Here is a 20,955-nt window from a genome sequence, read left to right as displayed (position 1 = left end):
TGGACTCTTTAGTAACCTGACAGCAGGCCCCGAGTGACACACCTCCTCCAACAAGGCCATTCTCCAATGCTTCCCAAACATTCTTCAAACCCAGCATCTAGCATTCAAGCAGGAACCACATGCAAAGCTCCAAGTATCTCTAGACATTTTGTGTAAGTAAGGATTGGTGGGAATCATACAAGAAATCCTGGCACAGGTTGGTCTGGGGCATTCATGGTGGTTACAACTCAAGATTGCTCCACTTTATGTCCACATGATTCTGTGCATCAAAGAGAAGGACATCTGCCCTCAGCGGCCTTCGATTGCTGTGTTGAAACACCATGACAAGGCAGGAACCCAGACTCATCAACTGAAGCAGAGAGCATGGGGTTGGGGGGGAGGATGTTGTTTCCTGGTTTGCTCCTCTTGATTAACTCAACCATCACTTTTATCACTTTTATACCTCTCTGAGCCACCTGTCCAGGGATGACCCTGTCCATAGGAGTGTGGATCTTCCTTAATCAATGAACAATCAAGAAAACGCCACCACAGTCTTGACAATAGCAATCCCTTGGGAGCCTCTTCTCAGTTGAAGTCCTTCTACTTTGGTTCTGGCTTGTGTCCGTTGACAAAATAAAAAAAGACAGAAAACCAAAGAAACAAAGAAGAGAACGAACAAGGATGGCATCTTGAGAAGGTAAAAGTCATTCGTTCCCTCACATCCATTCTGGAAGTCCTGTGTATCTGGGTCCCATATGACCATCCCCTCACTAGCCTTTGAGGTTTGTAGTTGGTACCTCCTTTGTCCCATGCAGATGTTGTAGCAGGAAGATACCAGCTCACCCTGAGGTCTCTTTAGCTTCCCCTTAATCTCTAGAAACACAAAGAGCCGCTCTGTTTTATGAGGAGAGATTCTGGCTGAGGAGCCCAAGAAAGAGACCTGAGCTCAGAGCAGGATTTCCTTATAAATCGTGTCCTGAGTCCAAGTGCATGGTGGCACCAGCACCTAAGTGTGTTCCCATGGCCCTGGGTTTATGGCACTGTGTGTAAGATGCTAAGTCACAAGGTGAGCCTGGGGCTTGACTGTATGGGCATGCGGAATAAAACATGAATATATTGCCTCAGGAATAAACGAAGCAAAGTTCATAAGAGAATTGAGGTGTGTTGTTTAACAAGTAGTTGTGTTTTCTTTGGCAGCGAGGAAGGGCATGCCAAAGGGCACTGGATATCAGAAGACCAAAAGCAGTTCAAAGAGCAAAGGTCAGATGTGAAATAAATGTTGCAGAAATACCGTGGTTTGAGAGGAAAGTGTGGATTCTATGGTAGAAATCCACAGTCCAGCATTCCTAGCTTGTCCTGTGTGGATTTAAGTCAGGCTCATTCTGATTAGGAGTTTCTTGCTCTCAGCTTGTCCTCTGCAAGCCATGTGGCTCTACCTGGTGGCTCTAGTGGGCCTGTGGACCCTCCTGCACTTCATCAGGGAGAGGCAGGTGGTGAGCAATCTCCAAGACAAGCATGTCTTCATCACGGGCTGTGACTCGGGCTTTGGGAACCTGCTGGCCAGACAGCTGGACAGGAGAGGCATGAGGGTGCTGGCTGCATGTCTGACAGAGAAGGGAGCCGAGGAGCTGAGGAACAAGACATCAGACAGGCTGGAGACAGTGATCCTTGATGTCACCAAGACAGAGAGTATTGTGGCAGCCACTCAGTGGGTGAAGGAGCGTGTTGGGAACAGAGGTACCATTGAGATCCCTGTCTGTGTCTGCTGGTTTGACTCCCCGCTTGAAGGGGTCTCAAGGTCACACTCCCTGGCAAGATGCCTTATGTGGGTTGGGGCGCTTGAAGTACCAGCAGCCTCCTGCTCTCCCCTGAACGTCACCTCTGAGCGTTTTCTCTCTCCAAGCTGTCTCCCAAGCTGTCTTGTCTCTGTAAGAAGGTGCCCTGTGGAGGATTCGCCTTCTCACCTCACTGTCTGTGCTCTGTCCCCTTCTCTATGTAGACAATCTAGACTGCTGGATGCTTAGAGCAGGGTCCCTTCTGGAGCAGAGGATGGGACTTGTCCCTGGGCTATGTGTGCAGGGTATCTGGGGCCACACTTGGGTGGATTTTCTTGGTCAGCACCATTCTTGTTCTTACTTGTCACCTGCCATCCTCTGTGGAGGGAGACAAGACTGCTCCGGTGTAGAGTGGCCATGACAAGATTAAAGAATATGATGGCAAACTATGTACTTGTATGGAGTTTGCTTTGTTGTGGGTTGTTTCGTTGTTTGAGACAGGGTTTCTCTGTGCATCCTTGTAAGGTCTGGACCTCACTCTATAGACCATGTTGAACTCATGCTCTCAGAGATCCCCCTGCCTCTGTCTCTGGAGTGCTGGGATGGTCACACTCCCAAGGCATGCACCACCACTGCTGGCTGTTCTTCTTTTATTATACCAATAGCAAGAAAGGAAGAGATATTTAAAGAAATCTAAGAATATATTGAAAATATAATTCTTCATTAAAACACTGGGGAATGTAGTTAAAATAAAATTAACTTATATTCTGATTCCCGTGACATAAAACCTGTAAAGATTTTGACCTACACAAGATTAAAATATATGAGTCCTTTTTGCTTGAAAATATGGTCAATTTTATACCTCAAGAACATCTCTTCAAACAATGGTATTCACTGATTTAGATCCAGCCTTTAACAAATCTCTAAGAACTTAAATGTATCTTGGGGCTGAATACTAGAATCCTTGGCTCGTATATCTTTCTTTTCTTTTATTGTTATTTTTATTTGTAAAAGGATCTTGCTTTTATGTCCCATCATGCCCAGCTGTTTCCTAAGTAATTTTTTTTTTTTTTTGCCATAAGCACTGTCTTGGCAAGCTAATTATTTCAATTATCAGCAAGCATGAATATGTTGAGATTCTAGAGTAAAATTCCTTGGTTAAACACGTTCACCTCAAGAAGGACAGGCCTGGATCTGAGTTGAGGAGGCATCTGACTTGTCGAGTCAGATCTAAAGTGACCTGCTCTTCTTAAATCAGCCAGTCCCCAGTCCTCTACACATGGAGGTTAGTGGCATCCAGTGCTGACTGTTGTGTAGCTGATGGTAGATCCTGCAGGGTGGCTCCCTGAAGATCCACCGCCTAGAGACTGGCAGGATGGGTGAGAGTGGCCTGTGGGTGAGTGTGCAGAGAGGGCCCCATTTTCTGGCACTAGGGTGGAGCCCATGCCCTGTTGTTTGCAGGAAGTGTCACCTCCCCTTCCTGCTGGCCTTGTGTGGCAAGCGTCCCAGGAACATGGTTCGATAGATTTTTAAGGTTGTTTACTCATTGTTTGGTAATTTCATGGAGTATCCGTGTATTTGTAACATCTCCACCCAACTCTTCACTCTTTCCTTTAATGCCTCCCTCACCCTTCTCTCGAATCTTCCTCCACAACGTCACGTCTTCTTTTTAAAATAGAACGCACCAAGTTTCCTAAGTCATTCAATAGTGATGCTGGGCCTGCCTAAGCCATCATTCCCCAAAGCACGGCCAAGGCAGCGTTTCCCTAAATTTCCTCCAGCCAGGACTTTCAGTCCATATTTCTTTTTTTTGTTGTTGTTGTTGTTTTGTTTTGTTTTTTGTTGTTGTTGTTGTTTTTCGAGACAGGGTTTCTCTGTAGCTTTGGTGCCCATCCCGGAACTAGCACTTGTAGACCAGGCTGGCCTTGAACTCCAGAGATCCGCCTGCCACTGCCTCCCGAGTGCTGGGATTAAAGGCGTGCGCCACCGCCGCCCGGCCAGTCCATATTTCTCAAACTCCACTGCCTTCTGCCCTGGCCCTTTCCTGTCCTGTCCTTTTCTCTGCTCCCTCACCTGCAAGGTGTTACTAACCTGTAAGATGCAAACACAGTTCCATGCGTCCAGTTAACAGAGGCGCCATATGTCTTCAACATCTGTGCTGGTTATTAGCAAATGTGAAGTCGCTGTTTGTGGATTCTCAGGGAGGGAGCTGTCAGGAATCAAAAGAGGAGGAAGGTATCCTGCTGTGAGCCATGACTACCAGGATGGGTAGCTGCAGCCCACAGACAGCATGCTGTTAACCGTACTTTACTCTCCGTCCAATGCCTGTCCATGTGGCCTTACCCACTGTAATGTGGTTTTAGTCATTAATTAGACCTGTATAATGTGATTCTTTCTTCTTCCCAGGACTCTGGGGCCTGGTCAACAATGCCGGCTACGCTTTCTACGCTGTCAATGAGTGGCTGAAGAAAGAGGATTTTGCCAAGATACTGGATGTGAACCTGTTGGGCATGATCGAGGTGACTCTGAGCTTGCTGCCCTTAGTGAGGAAGGCCAGGGGCCGAGTGGTCAACGTCTCCAGCGTCATGGGTCGAATGTGCTTCTTTGGTGGTGGTTACTGCATCTCCAAGTATGGTGTGGAGGCCTTCTCAGACTCCCTCAGGTAATGGGGAGTTATGGTGTCCTGTGGAAAACCTTCAGCAGGGTTTTGATTTGATCACAGCTTTTCAAAAACTCACATGAAGAGCTTTTCAATCCTGTTTGGGGGACTCTCTTACCTTTGCCTCCCTGGAATAAGGTGATCATTTCTTGTTAACTGCTTGCCATACCCCTGGTAGAAGACCACCCCTGGGTTCATTTACCCTTGTCCTGTCCTGGATGTTTGCCCTGTGAACAACCGGAATTGTTGAGGTGACACTGGCCTTGACCAAGAGTCCAGATGCTCAGGTGGAAATGCCCTGAGGGTGGCTGAGCACCATGTTCAATAAAACCACTCTTCTCAAGCTATGTTAAGGTCCACAATTCTCACATCCTAGCATGCCAAGATGTTTGACCCTGATAAACAAACAACTCAACAACAACACCCAAAACCCCAGAAACTGAGAGAAAGTAAAGAGAAAAAGAGAGAACACAGGCAGGACAGACAGGGCATTAGCAGTTGTGACCGCGTTAATCACCAGATGTGTGGAGGGCCCTACAGCATGGGTCTGAGGTCAGGCTGAACTTGGACTTCCAGGATAAGAAAATACTAACAGCCCAGGCCCAGTATGACATCTGCAGACTGCCTTCAGTGCTGCGTCATCCTGGAGCAAAAGGCAGGTCAGCCCTGGCAGCAGTGGGTCTGTGCAGACTCACGAGGAGGCTGTGCAGAGGCTGAGGGTTATATATACACAATGCGGTGGCGGCTCAGCCATCTGCCGCTGTGGCATCACTGTAGCAAAGGGGGTTAGACTTCCTGCTAGCTGGGACAAGAAGATCTCAAGGTGGAGTCCTACAAACATTTATACAGAATAACTCCCTGAACACACCTGAAGGAGACAGGCAAGAAATGGTCTGACATTTCCTGAGCCAGTAGTAGGTGAAGGCAGGGGCCAGGAATGAGGAGGAGCTGATTTAGGCAAGCCTGGTGAGCCATGTAACTCTTTATAGACAGAAGTCCTCCTTGGTGTCATAGAAGAGAAATATTTAGATTTAGAGCAGTGAGCTGCATACAGTAAATAATAGGAGTGACACTCCACAGCCCAGAAAGAGTGTACTCGCCTGTTGCAGGGTCCTAAGGGGGTTGAGAAGAGGTGATGTCAATGGCATACATACTGGGAGTCAGGTAAAAGGCAAAAACAGGCTTGTTTATTCAGCCCTGTGGAGAGCTGTATGTACTCGGTTCCCAGCTCCTAGGCTGCATTCCCATCTGTTGACATTGCATGGTTCCCCCTGATAGACCAGGCACAATCAGGACATCTGACAGCCATAGTGCTATTTAATTTGTATTTTAATAAATACAGCTTTCCTGAGGATAAGAATGCAGAGCTAAGCCACCTGAGGTCAGGTACAGGTGCCACACACCTTTAACCCCAGGACTCAAGCCCACCCTGGGCAACGCAAGATTGATTCTGTCTAAGAAGAGAAATAGAACTCACACAAAGATGCTCTCAGCCCTCGGGTTTCATGTGCCTTTAATCCCAGCATGAGCGAGGTGGAGACAGGAGAGATATGGCTGGGTGGAGAGAGGTATATGCAGTTGGAAGAGATGAGAGCCCATTGCAATCTGAGGTTTGGGGGAGAGCCTTGCAGTCCACAGTCACACTGAGGATAGGATCGACCATTTGATTGTCTGAGCCTTGGTAGAGGTAAGAACTCTCTAGTGGCTTGACTGCTTTGCTTTGCTGATCTTCAGCTTGAACCCCAGTATCTGTCTCTGGGCTTTTATTATTTGCTCTACAGACAGCAGCCTTTGCTAGGCCCTCAGGAAGCATCACTTGGTCCACCCATTGGTCAGGCACAATCAGGACCTCTCACAGTGCCTGTGCTAGACTCAGGCAGACTCCAGGTTGGCTCATCTCTCAGCCTTGGATACCTTTACGTTTTATGTATCTACCTTTTTTTACAATTATGTGGTCACTCCGCGGGAGCCAGAGTTCTTTGCTCAGGCCTTGTTGACCCTGTCTCATTGACCTCCATTCCTCAAAGAGCATCCATTCCTGGAAATCTTCCAGGGTGGGAAGACAAGGCTGCAGCCTTTTGGATTTCAGATAACCAGGCATGCATAATCTCCAGCAGAGGACTGTGAGAGGGATGCCTAAGAACCATTAACACCTGAAGAGTCCCCTTGGTTGCTGTCACTACTCTTGAATATGCTGCAGGAAACATTTTAAAAGAATAAGGATTAACAGTATCATCCTGCCAATTAAGGCATATGTGGGCACCCTGGAGGGATCAAATAGCCTTTTTATATTATACCGAACTTTTTCAAAAAAATAAAGAGTCCAAAACTATAACCTCTGCCCTTTTCTGATTTAATAGAACAATTTCATGTGTCTGTTGAATAAGATTGCAGAAGTAAGCAGAATGGTCCCGCATGGTACATGCCTTGATAGCCTTGAAGGCCACATCAGAAATCTGTTGGGAGCAGACTTGATGGCCAATCTGTGCCCGATGGACAGGACAGACAGAGTTACCTCACCAGTAATCCGTTCAAGGGTCAATGGAACACTAATTGTAAGGTTTGTCCTTGCTTGAGTTTCTGCCTGACCATTGTAAGCTGTTTTCCAGCTACGAAAGGGGGCCGGCTCTGGCACAGCCTTGAGGGGACTACACCAAAGTAAGTCTGTAGTTGCATTGCCCACTGAGTGAGAACCTTTTAGAAGTAAGATGAGCCCGGGGCTGACTCATTAGCTTCTAGGTAAGAGAGAGTTCTGCTAAGGGAGGGGGAATCCAGGGCTGGCTAACGGCATTTGTCCCAGATTGAGATGCGGTAGAGAGATCACACATGGAAAGGGTGGGGGTGATGGAGAGGTTACCCATTTTGTAGAGGGAGCTACAGTCAGAGAAAAGACAGTGGTCAATAGGGGTGGAAATTGTGTCATGATTCATGACTATTGGGGCCTTCCGTGGTTTTTCTGTCCACGGCTCTAAGCCCATACTGTGTCTCCAGATGACAAGCAGAGCCTTGGTTCCACCTTCTGTGGGGGACAGCGCTAAGGTGGAGGCGTGGGGCAAATCAAAGCAGAAAAAATATGACTTCCTAACCAGGTGGGCAGACAGACATTACAGACAACACAGTAAGTAAGTAAGTAAGTAAGTAAGTAAGTAAGTAAATAAATAAATAAATAAATAATAAAAACAAGGAAAGAAAGTGGGTCCCAATGCTTTCCTCTGAGGGAACTGAAAACACAAACATCGAGGGGCCTTTTCACTAAAACACTCCACCTTGGGGGTGCTGTCCAGTGCCCCAAATGAGGAGCAGAAGATGACTGGCACCTGTCCTGCTGTCAGATTTTGCTGGATCCTCTTGGCTCCCGTGGCGGAGGGGTGAGAGGCGCAGCATCAACGGCATAGACTTTGGGAGTCAGGTAAAAGGCAGACAGCACACTCCTTTACTCAGCAATGAGGAGAGCCTGGGGCTGCATTCTGATCTATTGACATTGCGTGGTCAGCTCTCATTGGCTAAGAACCACCGGGACCTCTGATAGCATCCATCCTAGAGCCTTAGGCAGCATCACGTCGTTGCCCTTCATTGCAATGCTAGGCATGATCAGGACCTCAAAGAGAGCCTGTGGCTAGGCCTTCAGGCGGACTGCAGGTTGGCTCCTCACTCAGCTTTGCAATTTTTATTTTCCTACACTAAACCAAAAGTTTTGTCCCAAACTGACGATGCACACACCAGACCCAAACCTTCTGAACTTTCCTCACCACAGGCTCCTGTTGTTGTGTTGCATTGTTGAATGTTTTCTTTTCCTCCAAACATTAAAGTCATTGACATTTGTCTGCTCTCTTACAGGAGGGAGCTCTCTTATTTTGGGGTGAAGGTGGCTATTATAGAGCCTGGAGGCTTCAAGACTGCTCTGAATGACAGGCATTCGTCAATTATCAAGATGCTGTGGGACCAGACCAGCTCAGAGGTCAAAGAGGTCTATGGAGACAAATTTTTGCAGTCCTGTGAGTGACCTTTAGGAACCAAGATAAAGTCTTGTCCTAAGTCCTGAGTCTCTGCTTTCTGTCACTGCTCCACGGCCTCATCCACACTGTCTTTCTCACAGTGGAGAAGTTTAGTCCCCTTTCCTTGGGAGCCTGTGGGATTCTGCTCACACAAAGACATTCTGGCTTCTAGAACATGGTTCTGTTTTATATGAATCCCTCATTATCTCACAGATAAAAATGAAGCCACGGGTGGGAGGTGGCATCAAACCACTGTTTTCCATAAGCTTGGGTTAGTGTCTGGTGTTGGGTGAGCTCTTTCAGCCATTCAGCCAGAAAGGTCTCTGAACTGGGACACAGGTGGAGGTGTGCATGGTTCTTCCTTTAGCTGGGCTGTGTCCTTCTTTGGTCCTGGGACAGGCTAGGCTTGGGCGTGGCTTCTGATTTGGACACATGGGCTCTAGACAGGCTTTCTTCAGTTGGTCACTGAGCAGGGGTGGTGGGATGTGGAGGCAACCAGAATAACGTCGTGTTCTCTGCAGACCTGCAAACAGTGACGTCATTGGTGGAAACATGCTCAGAGGACCTTACTTTGGTGACGGACTGCATGGAACATGCATTGACTTCCTGTCATCCTCGCACCCGCTACTCAGCCGGCTGGGACGCTAAGCTCTTGTACCTCCCCATGAGCTACCTGCCCACCTTCCTCTCAGATGCCTTCTTCTACTGGAGCTCAGCAAAGCCTGCCCAGGCCCTGTGAAATCTGCCCTTGTGCAGAGTGGGGAAGTTGGGCGGATGCAGGGAGGGGAGGGCACCAGGGGACATTGTTCACCATGTTCACGAAAATCATTCTGCTTTCACACTGCTCTCGACCAGTGAAGTCCAGAGGAAAGAGCCAAAGAATTCACCAAAGAATAGGGATACAAAGGTCCTGGCAGTCACCTGTTAAGATAGGCAACTTCCCATGAGTCTGCGCATCATGGCTGATTGTGAGAATCCACAGAACTGGGGGAGGTTACAGCTTCTTTCCTCAGGATGTGCATGGGCCTGGCTTCTCACACTGTCATGTAGCATGGAGACAACCCTCTTCTCAATCATCTTTGTCCATGCTGTCAAGTGGGAGGGCCACCGCCAGCACCCCATGTCCGAATGCCACATTAGAAGATAACACTCATGGTATGGAACCTGCTCGAGACTGAGAAACCAACTTTTGATTTGTATTGAAACCATGACTTTCTTTGGATTCCTTTCATTTTAGAATAAATGTTGGAAAGATTACTTGTGTCCTGTGCCTTGACCTAGAGGAGCAGCGAGGTGTGGACCACTGGGAGACAGAGTTAAGGGAGAGGGGACTCTCCTGAGGAGTGCCAGCAACTGTCACCTCTGCTCTTGCTCAGCTCCTCCTTCCATGGAGCACAGTGACCATTGCTTCCCTTTCAGGGTTGTTAAGCAACCTGATTCCCAGGATAAGGCAAAGAGTTTTCAACAAGGAGATCTGGGGGGTATTGCGAGGCCCCAGACTCTTCCTTCCTCCCACCTTTTTCTTCTGTCACCAGCACCTGCCCTCCAGACTCAGTCACTGACCCTCTCAGTTCACCGTGTTCTGTTCTGTGACATCCGCCACCTCTGAATGGAGTGAGCGTTGTTTCTGGGTTCTGGTCTTTTGTTTCCTGTCGACATTTGCTGCTCCAGGTCAGAGATGCCTCTGGACTTGCCCTGGCTCCCAAGTCCTGGCTCTGTAGGTCAGGAGGGTTGTGAGGATCCCTTCAGTGAAGGATGAGCAGAGAAACAATTGCAGGGAGTTACAGAGCCCTGGGTTCAGTCCTACACTGCCAATGGGAGGAGCCTGTCCAGATGCCCTGGTGTCCTCTTCAGTTGTAAAAACGGAGGCCATGGCGTCTTTGCTGAATCACTGAGTGATGACCACAGTCTCAGTAGAAAACAGACATTGGCCTCCCATGTTACAGGCCTATTCATTTTGTTCTTTCCTAACATATTCTTGGTTTTGATTTTGACACAGAATCTGGGCACAGGACTTCATATCAATATACAAAAATTCATATCGATGTGAAATATTTGAGGTCAGTGGTTGTTCACAAGTAACCTATAATCCACCCTTTTATTCCATCATTTCTTTATTACATTCCCGCTTTCCCATTCAGAAAGAGATCCTTGAGTCTAATCTCCATTGTTTAGCTTTCTTTCTGACCTAATCAATAACGACTTGTAACCAAGTCCCCTAAACAATGACATATATCCATAACCCACTGAATGACCAAAAGCCACCCATCCCACCTCTTCGGAAAGTGGGCTTTGTAGTCTCTAGATTGTGTCCTGTCGTCTGTGGCCACTTGTATCTTTTAGAGGACCCTGAGAAAATTGGAATAATATTCAATTCCAGGGAGACTTTTCTGTTGTCTAGTCTCAGCATGCTGGGAAAGCTTAGGGCTTATCTGATGTCTGGCTGGAGTAGTCTGTGAGGCTGCAGCATCTCAACCCACAGCCTTGAAGCTGGTCTGGGTGTGGAACTCTGAGGAAACTGCATCAGAGGCTGGATTCATTGGTGTCTGGTCCCCTGCTCTGAAAACGCACAAATTTTCAAAGGTAACGTGCATATCTGCATTCCCACACACATGGACCGTGCATCGTACACAGCCAACCAAAGATAAATTTTATGTTTGTAACCAGGATTTACAAGGGGGTCTTCCCTAACAAATCTGACCTCTTGCAACCTTGAATGAATCCACAGTTTCCCCCAAAGCAATACTTTTTTTTTTTTTTTTTTTTTTTTTTTTTGGTTTTTTGAGACATGGTTTCTCTGTGGCTTTGGAGCCTGTCCTGGAACTAGCTCTTGTAGACCAGGCTGGTCTCGAACTCACAGAGATCCGCCTGCCTCTGCCTCCCGAGTGCTGAGATTAAAGGCGTGCGCCACTACCTCCCGGCTAAAGCAATACATTTTTTGAGTTCCAATTTAAAGTTAAGACATTCTGGAAGTTTTTAGGCTGGTTTATTTCAGCAGTCCCTTTCCTAATCCCATGTCTGTAAGCAGCTGTCCTTTGCTTATCAGTAATTAAAAATTTAAAGACACACAATAACATACATGATCGAGACCCCCTGTGTAGTTCTCATCTCTGTGTAGGTTACCCTATTTAGACTATTTTATTTTCTCTTTAAGAACTTCATCTTATTATTCATTAACTATTTTTTCTATGACTGTCTATACCCATTTTCCTTTGTGTTTAAGCCTACACTCATTTTTCAACATACTCTAACCTGTTTGGAGTTTTTCCCACCCGGATCTGTCTTTCCTGAGTACCTGCAGCATCCTCTGATCACGTGAGAAAAACCTTAAACTGCTCTGTCAGCCACCATGCCGCTAGCGCGTGGCCCTGGCACATGGCACTGGTGGCTCCAGCCCACAGACAGCAGCTGGTAGCCATGTCTCTGTGTGCCGCCAAGCACCAGCCTGCCTGAAAGACTGCATCACTAGGAAGCCACATCCGGTTCCCTGTCCAGACTTTCTTAGCTTTCTCAGGCCAGTGAGCCAAATATTGGGAGCCATATGTAGCAAGCCTTTTTCTGTCCTCCAGCCACCTCCCAGATAACCACATGGAGAGTTATTATTAATTATGAAAGCTATATAACTAGGCTTGTTTCTAACCAGTTCTTATAACTTAAATTAACTCATTTCTATTCATCTACATGCTGCCATGTGTTTACCTCTCATCCTGCATGGCTTGCTTCCTCTGTGTCTAGTGGCGATTTGTTCTCCTCCTCCTCCTCCTCCTCCTCCTCCTCCCCAGCATTCTCTCTGCCCCGAAAATCCTAGCTGTTGGCTGTTTAATTTCTTAATTAAACCTATGACAGTGACATAGCTTCACGTGGTGTAAAGGAACCTTCTACATCATGACCTAGGCTGAGCTTGAGTTTCTTACCCTCCTGCCTCTGGGTGGCTGGCATTACTGGTATTAATCAGGACCCCCACCTTAGCTTATTGTTAGTTGTTAGGTCTTTAAACTTTCCTTTCTTTCTTCTTCCTTCTCGTGTGTATATGTGCATATTTGTGCATGTGTCTGACAAAGTGTGTGTGTGTGTGTGCGCGTGTGTAGGAACGGTATATGCACATGTGTGTGCAAGCATGTGAACCCCAGAGGACAACCTCTACTGTTGCTGCTCTGGTACCATTTCCCTGTTTCTTGAGACAGTATCTCTCACTAGATTAGCGCTCACCAGCAGAATAAGCTGCCTGCCTAGTGAGTCCCAGAGGTTAGCAAGCCTCTACCTTGCCAGCATGAGACCAAAAGCAAGAACAACTCTTACTTTTCTACATGGGTTGGGGGAAATTGAACTCAGGTTTTATGCTTGGGCAGCAAGTAGCTTACTGACTCTGCCATCTCCCTAGCTTCCTCCTCCTGCCTTGCCCCCTTCTCACTTCTCCTCCTCCTCTTCGACTGCTATAAAAAGCCACCTTTGTTTATTCTCCTGTTGTCATGGCCGTCTGTCAGATGCCCACCTCATTAAGCCCAACTTCTGGACCAGTCGTTCTCAGCCTGTGGATGTTGACTCCTTTGGGGATCAAATGACCCTTTCACAGGGTCACCTAAGACCCTCAGAAAACAGAGATATTACATTGTGGTTCATCACAGGAGCAAAGTTGCAGCTTTGAAATAGGGATGATGATGATTTTATGGTGGTGTCTCTACAAGGTGAGCGGCTCTATTAAAGGGTCGAGCATTAGGAATGTTGGGATCGCTGCTGTAGACCTTCAGGCCTTAGAGCTCAACTGGCTCTTCAGTTCTGGGTCCCCAGTTAAGACTGAGAAGGGGCTCCCTGTGGCAGGACTGGGAACAGGCTTGCACAGTGGGCCTGTTTCCCATGCTTCACATCACATATTCCAGGCACCGTCCCCTCCCCTTCCTGCATGAAGGAGAAAGAGTGGGGTGGGTGGGGAGACCCAACTTTTCCCACCTGGCTGAGCTAGACCCCTCTGGCATCTTGATCCCAGTGATGGCTCTGCTCAGATTCTACCTCAGCACCACAGCTGGAGCTCAGAACAGCTGGAGAGTTCAGACACTCACATGTTCAGTCCTGGAATGGGACCAGGCACCCGCTACCCAGGACAGCAAATAGGACCAGCTGCGCACTGTCACGTGGTTTGTACAGGGATCTCAGTGGAGGGATGGATGGGCTGAGGGAAGCTCCACGCGACAGGTTGGTGTCTCTGAGGATGTCTCTACAGCCCTGTGGCCTCATGGGAAGGAGTTATACCTGGACTCCTATTCCCACCGACTCTATCCGGAATTTCCAGAGACTGACTAGACCCTGCTGTGTTCTAGGAGCCCTGGACAGCAGCTCGAGTGCTTCCCACTGCTGGGATGAGGAAGAAAGTTGCGGTAGGTGTGCTGGTTTGTTTTGTGTGAACTTGACGCAAGCTAGCGTCTTCTAAGAAGGAGCCTCAGCTGAGGAAATGCCTCCATGAGATCCAGCTGCAAGGCATTTTCTCAATTAGTGATCAGTGTGGGAGGGCCCAACCCCTGGTGGGTGGTGCTCTATCTCTGGGTTGGTGGTCAAGCTCAGACCCAACCTTCCAGTCAGATTCTATATTGCAGCTCAGAGATCTGGGGAATGTGATATTTAAATATTTAATTATTAAAAAAAAAACTTTTCATAACAAAAAGAGACAGGTTGGCTCTCAGCAGCAGCACTCTGCTTCCTCCAAAGAAGACAGAAGACAAATAGACACACAGAACAACGTCCAACTGCCGAGCGCTGACCACTGGGCAAAACTGCCTTTCACCTAAACTAAAGACCTCCAGATGTGAACAGAATCACTGGAATCGACAGCCTAGCTGCTCAGGTCAAGGTAGGCTTGTCTTCCTACAGATTTCTTAGCCCACAGGGTCTTCTGGAGCCTGGCAGGCCTGGTGCTAACCAGCAAAGGTCAAGTGCAACCTTCAGCGACCATGGAGGACCCAAAAAGAGTAGCTCTGGGTCCCAACCAAGTAAGTTCTCTGTCATTTTTTAATCAGTAACTCAAGTAAAATCTTATCCTTATCAAAGATCTCTGATACAGTCTGATAGCTGAGAGGTTTTGCCAGGTTACCTCATCAAACAAATTTCAAATCAACTTTCTCTCTTATGCTGCCTTCCATAGTCTCAAAAAATACTTTTCATTGTATAAAATTATGCCACAGTTATTATGTGTCTAAAACTTCTGTTTTCACAAACCCAAGGAATTCTTGTGAGTTCCAGAGAGCTGAATTGAAGAATCCACTTTAAACAGGTCAGATACCCCCTCAATTCCCTGGTCCTAAAATTTTTTTTCCCTTAATTAACTTTGTTCTTTGTTCTGCCAATACCTTAAACAGGATAAGAGACACCAGACATTTCCATGCCACAGACACTGGTCAGAAGCAAAGAGACCAGGATGTGGCCAGCACCCAGACTTCTCAGGTTCCCCCCCCCCCAAAGACAATGCCCACAAATAAGCCGGAAGCAGTCTTGAGAATCCGCGGCCCCAATTCCCTCAAGCTGTGGTGTCTAATCTCCTACTTTTTATTATAAGAAAGAGATGGGAATGTTATGGTTTTTGTCTCTTTAAGAGGCAAGCCATGCCCACTCCCAGCAACCCCTGCTCCCCCCCCCCGCCATCTTGGATCTCTTACTGTCCCCTCTTGGAGCACACTGTCTCCCCGCTTCTCCCCTTTTCTGTCTCTTTCTTCTCTTCTCCTTCTCCCACACTCTCTCTTTCCTCTAAGTAATAAATATTCAGTTCTTTTCTGTACCATGTGTCTATGTGCTTTCAACCCGCCACCTGCTCGCACCTGCCAGCCCCCTGGGGACTGGCTGCTCTGTGGGCCTGCCTACTGCCACCGGGGACCTGCCAGCATTTCCCACCGCCAGCTGCTTGGGACTCGCCAGCATTTTTAAAACAGTGTGAGAAAATCTGACTGGGGCTAGCCAAGGTTATTTATGGTGATGACTACTCAAGATGGCTGAGGCTGTGACGAACTGCCCAGCGGGGTGTTGGACCATGCAGCCAGAGGCATTGGCCCCTCCTCCACTCCCTCAAGCCCACACGACCCTACCCCCTCCTGTGGAGCAACATTCTCTACATTCCTCCCCTTACTCACCTACTCCCTCCCTTCTTAATCCAGAGGCTCAAGGTCAACTTTTACCTCACCCACCTTCCCCTCCCCCTCCTACCTCCTCTCTCCTACCTTGGACTCCCTCTGCCAACTAGCCCCTCACAACCCTCCCCAGTCTCTTCCCATACAAGATCCCACTATAGCTCTGCCCTTCTTTGCCCACTCCAGGAGGTGGGGGGAGTTAATGGCATTATGAAGGTTCATGTTCCTTTTTCCCTTCCAGATCTCTCTCAGATAGAAAAGCGGCTAGGTTCCTTTTCTACTAATCATTCTGCTTCCTCAGTCAGTACCAGATATTAGGAGAGAGTTTTAAAAAGAAGAAAAAAAGGTTGAGGATGGTCCCCAAACTTTTATACGGGAATTGGTGAAAATGGCCTTTAAAGTTTTTAATGCCTGAGATGAATCTGCTGAGTCTTCCCAACAGACAAAGCTACAACAATCTACAGGCCCAGGCCTTACCAGCTGCCCTAAGGTCACAGGAAGGGGGACAAGGGAAGCCAATCACAGGGCTCTATCAAGTGTGGCCTAAATGGTCACATGGCACGATATTGCACTACACCTGCTCCAAGGTTATGCCTTATTGTTGGACTTCCTAACCTCGGGGAAGAGTTGCTCCAGACACCACTCACATAATCACAATTGATGCAAAAGCAAGAGGATTTTTATTCTGTCATGACAGGGCCCTTCAGGTTCGGGATATGAAGGACAACGATAGCTGTTACAGCCCATCTTTTAAAGCAAAAAGCCATAGACGCAAGGGGGGGGGGGACCTGTAAGTTGTTTTCCAACTTATTGGATTGGCTTATTCAAAGGGTTACTAGCAGTGATTGTTGGTCCATTGCAGAGCAGGAGAATAGTTGTGTGGTCAGGTGATAAGGGAGAGCATCTGTGGTCCATCCTGACCTTTGGTTCAGTGACTAAATCAATACATCAGGAACTGAGTCAACATCTGTGTGTTGTATTTGCCTCAATTCCCAGAATGGAGTTATGTTTGAGATTATTCACAAGGACACAAGAGGATCAGCAGTCCAGCATGTGTGTGTGTGTGGGGGGGGGGGGGGCGATTGTCCTTTTTCCAAGAAAGAGTGAGTATAAGGTTTTAGAAAAATGTCTTGGGGTTGAGGGGGCTTACAAATGCATTTAGAGTCTTTCACTATCTGCCAGCAACCTGGACACTGGAAATCACAATGCCCCCATGCTGGCTTGTCCTCTATGCCAAGCCACAGAGGTCTGGCTTCATCACCATCGGCAAGTGAAACTGTACCAGCCTTCAAATGTCTCAGCCTTGCAGAGGATTGACGCTGCCCAGACTTGGTATATCCCGTAACCCTCTCCTAGCCTAGGGTCATGCTACAAGTGGTGGGTAAGTCCATTACTTTTATTTTCACTTGGGCCTTAAGTTTCCCTCACCAATTTCAGCTCTGGGGGTAGACGGGACCCATTCCTCCCCACTTAAAACTTTGCCACTGCCCTACCATCTTGCAGGACATTTTTTTCTCATTCTTTCTTAGCGATACCAGCTTGCCCAGCACATTTACTGGGTGGAGATATCCTTAGCCGCTTCCCCAAAGCTTTGTTCCACTTCTTGGAGCCCCTTTTAACCCCGCCCATCTCCAAGATTCTATTTTACAGGCTCACTCCTCCTGCCAGACATGTGCCCAGGCCAACCCATAAGGAACTCTCCACATACGCCAGTATCTACACCAGCTTCGTGGACACCAACCGGGCAAAGATTGACAGGTTAATTTTACCCATATGCCTACTCAAAAAAAACAAAAAAAAAAACAAAAAAACAAAAAACTCTGTTATCTCTTAACACTTGTGGGCACTTTTACAGGATGGATAGAAGCATTTCCGGTCTCCAGGGAAACAGCAAATGTGGTGGCTCAGGGTCATGGAACTGATGTCAGAAGCTCTCAACATCTCCTGGACAATGGGACTCATCAAACAACAACTAAGCAAGCTAGCTCTCCATTGAACTCAGGTTATCTTGTCCCTCCCTTCTCCCCCTTGCCCTGACTTGTCTCAGGGCCACCCCACATTCCCTACGGGCCTGAACCCTTTTGAGTTGCTTTATGGCAGGCCCTTTCTCCTTAGCCATTACCTCCCAGTTCAAACTCCTCCCCTGGTGGGGTACCTACCCTACCTCTCCCTTTTAAGGTCCCTTCTCCATTCACACGCTGACAGTTGTCTCCCTGCCACCACACCAGTGGACCCTAAAGCCCCTAAACCTGCCCCGCTCTTCCCAGAGAACAGAGTACCCCTCAAACAGTTAACTCCTAGGTCTCTCGAGCCTCCATGGACAGGACCTCTCATGGTAATCCTCACCACCCCCTCGGCTGCCAAGCTCTTGGGACACCCATGCTGGTATCATCTCTCCAGGCTCAGGCGGGCACCTACTCAAGACATTTGGTCTCCCCAGCAGACAGGACCTTCCACCCTCCGGTTTTCCAGGATGCCACAATGAAGGGTCTACCTGCTCCTCATTCTGGCACACTCATCTTTAGCGATAACAATTTTTTTCCTAGACACCTGCCTTCTCATCTCCCCCAAGGAACAGATGCCTGCCTTCTCCGGGATGACAGTTCATGGGATGCCTTTCCAGCCACACCTCTCGCTAAACGTGGACACCTGGCTCTCCCCTTCCCCACGCCGCCCCGTGCCTGCAGGAAGTAGCCAGATTTGAGTCTATGCCCTTTGTTCCTAAAGAGAGCCTAAGTGTTTATCATAATTACCATTCCAATTTTCTGTCACCCCTATATCCAAAGAGTCTGGAATGTCAAGTTGGGAGCATAGACCCCAGTCCCTCGCATCTATCCCAGCCCCCCAGGCCTGGTCTGGACTCCAAATCCCATCAGACTAGATCCTGACCCCTCCCTGGGGATGGGGTCAGGACCTCTCCCCAGGGTACTTAAGTGATCTCCCGAAAGAGGAACACGGGGTCTCCCTTTCTTCCTGGGGGGGTCACCTTCCCACGGCTTCCTGGTTCCCCCTCGGGGCCTCCCGGGAGCACAGAACTCCCATTAAACCTGGATATTTCATAATTTGGCTTGTTTTGATTTTGCTTGATTAGGAATTTTTGCGTTGGCAGGGAGCTAATATGAAGAAATATTCCTAACAAGGAGAAAGGGCGTCTTGCGGCGGTGGAGTCTCTAGTCTTCTCTCCCACTGGTTCTGGAAGTTTCACCCAGTTCCCACTCCTCTCCCTTTCTTCTTTCTCTGCTCATGGCATCACACTTCCTGTTTGGAGACCCCACTTCCTGTTTCCATACCGTTCTGCTTGTGGCCACCACAGCTCTCCTGCTCTCTCCTCTGGCCTCTCCTGCGGGTGCAGGGGGATGGCTTAGATTTCTGAATAAGGGTCCTAAGCCTGATGAGAAAACCGGATTCACAGAGGATTTTTTCTATGAAGGGAGGTTTTGGGGGAGAGAAACTGAGGCTTGAACCCAGGGTATCAGCAAAACCTCTGCCAGTGAGATATATCAGCAGACTTCTAAAAAAAAAAAAAAAAGCCTTATTATGAAACAGGTTCTTGCTACCCTGCCTAGGCTGGCCTTGACCTTGTAATGCTCCTGGGTCCACCTCTGGAGTGGTTCAGATTGCAGGTGTCCCCAACACAGGTAGCTGTAAATGTGTTTTGATGCCAAGTCCAGGGTATAACAGCGACTACCCATGTTCAGAGAGCCCCTGGCTCAAGGGTCTTGCCTGGAACTTGACTAGAGTGGAGCATGTGCTGTGAAATATGCATGGGTTCACACACGGGTGTAGGTGTGAGGGAAATCAGGGACTAGCGAGGTTTTGCTGAATACCGAGTTGTGGTTTCTTTCAGAAATATCTAAGGATATTCACCAATTAGGATAGCAAAAGCCATTCACAGAGCCGAGGTAGGACAGGAACAATCTGAACCAGAAAGCCAATAATGGGGAAGAAATTGAGGACTCTGTGCCAAAAGCCTGCAGGCCGCCCTTCCTGCCTACCTCAGCCCTCTTGTTCCCACCCCTTCGGGTCTGAACAGAAGCCAGACTCATTTTGACTCAGAATTCAGTGCTCTCTGCGAGGTCCTGGGCTGTACCTAGTGGACATAATGGGCCTGTGGAACTCATACAGGGAGAAGCAGATGGTGAGCCGTCTCCAAGGCAACCATATCTTCGTCGTGGGCTGTGACTCCAGCCCCAGAATCCTGCTGGCCAGACAGCTGGACACATGAAGCTCAGAGGTGCTGGCTGAATAACTGTTGGGGAAGGAAACTGAGCAGCCGAGGAGCAAGACATCAGATGTGTTGGAGACCACGCTGGGATTTACTGTAGCCTCTAAAGGGTGAAGGAATGTGTGTCGGGACTTGGGGGCGGGGGATACTACCCAGATTCCTTTTAGGGTCTTGTCTCTGTATCAAGGGGACATCTCTTTTGTGCTCAAAGGCAAGATTCCTCCAAAGTCTGGCAGACTTGGAAAGAAAATAAAATAAAAAAATAAAAAACCAACTGCTAGCTTCCTTTTTTTTCTCACGCATGTGCCATCATGAGCCTAAGAGGCGGAGGTGGGCAGATGGGCACAGGTTGTGGCCCAGCTGAGGGCTGATAGGCATTCCATGCCGAGGAAAGAACTGAGGACGAGGAGGTAGCATTACTGGGGAACCAGGAACTCCTACAAGCGTCCCAATTCAGAATTGAAGGTAGACGGGGAGAGAATGCGTTAGAGATTCGTTGATTCTGAGCAGATTTCAAAGGCCAGCAACGTCATGGGGTTAGGAACAGAGAGTAAGAGGAACATCTCAGAACCCCAAGATCATGCAGGCTCCCCTCGTTCTTATGCCTGCCCCAGGCTTTTCCTGAGATATTAATCAGGATTCTGGGGAAATACAAGGAAGAGTGAACGCTGTTTCAGCTGAGGAATTGTGTATATATGTGCGGTCAGCTGTCACTCAAGGCTCTGAAGCCCCCTGAGGACTTTGCTTTGGGGGATGAAGCATGAGCAGAGGCAGGGGAATTGGACTCAGTTTGTCCTGTCTCCTGCCTACCTCTTTTTTTAAAAAATATTTATTTATTTATTTGTTATGTATACAATATTCTTTCTGCGTGTATGCCTGCAGGCCAGAAGAGGGCACCAGACCTCACTACAGATGGTTGTGAGCCACCATATGGTTGCTGGGAATTGAACTCAGGACCTCTGGAACAGCAGTCAGTGCTCTTAGCCTCTGAGCCATCTCTCCAGCCCCCTGCCTACTCCTTTAGGGTAAGTTTTGGTGTGGCCAGTCCCTTCTTCTTCTTCTGAAAGTTCCTGTGGACACTGAGTGACCTTGAAAGGGGCATAGCAGGCTGAACTCTCAGGCTGCAAATACCAGCAAGGTGAGGAGAGCTGGGATTTGAAAGTAGGAGACATGGCCGGGCGGTGGTGGCGCACGCCTTTAATCCCAGCACTCG

General features: G+C 48.2%; 1 protein-coding gene across 1 annotated transcript; it reads left to right on the top strand.

Moving 5' to 3' along the window:
* Nucleotides 1–1,360: 1,360 nt before the first annotated feature.
* LOC130866483 (retinol dehydrogenase 7-like) lies at nucleotides 1,361–9,581 on the top strand. Its single transcript, XM_057757960.1, has 4 exons — nucleotides 1,361–1,716; nucleotides 4,161–4,416; nucleotides 8,251–8,408; nucleotides 8,930–9,581. Exons 1-4 carry the CDS (start codon nucleotides 1,404–1,406, stop codon nucleotides 9,145–9,147), a joined length of 945 nt encoding a protein of 314 aa, XP_057613943.1. The 5' UTR covers nucleotides 1,361–1,403; the 3' UTR covers nucleotides 9,148–9,581.
* The last annotated feature ends 11,374 nt before the right edge of the window (nucleotides 9,582–20,955 follow it).

Source organism: Chionomys nivalis, chromosome 25, assembly GCF_950005125.1.
Source record: "Chionomys nivalis chromosome 25, mChiNiv1.1, whole genome shotgun sequence".
NCBI lineage: Eukaryota > Metazoa > Chordata > Mammalia > Rodentia > Cricetidae > Chionomys > Chionomys nivalis.
The sequence above is the reverse complement of the archived record's forward strand: the minus strand, read 5'-3'. Positions and strand labels throughout refer to the sequence as shown.

Coding starts and splice junctions, on each gene's coding strand:
- LOC130866483 (XM_057757960.1), top strand. CDS start 1,404: ATGTGGCTCTACCTGGTGGCTCTAGTGGGCCTGTGGACCCTCCTGCAC. Junction 1,717..4,160: donor GGAGCGTGTTGGGAACAGAG/GTACCATTGAGA, acceptor TCTTCTTCCCAG/GACTCTGGGGCCTGGTCAAC. Junction 4,417..8,250: donor GCCTTCTCAGACTCCCTCAG/GTAATGGGGAGT, acceptor GCTCTCTTACAG/GAGGGAGCTCTCTTATTTTG.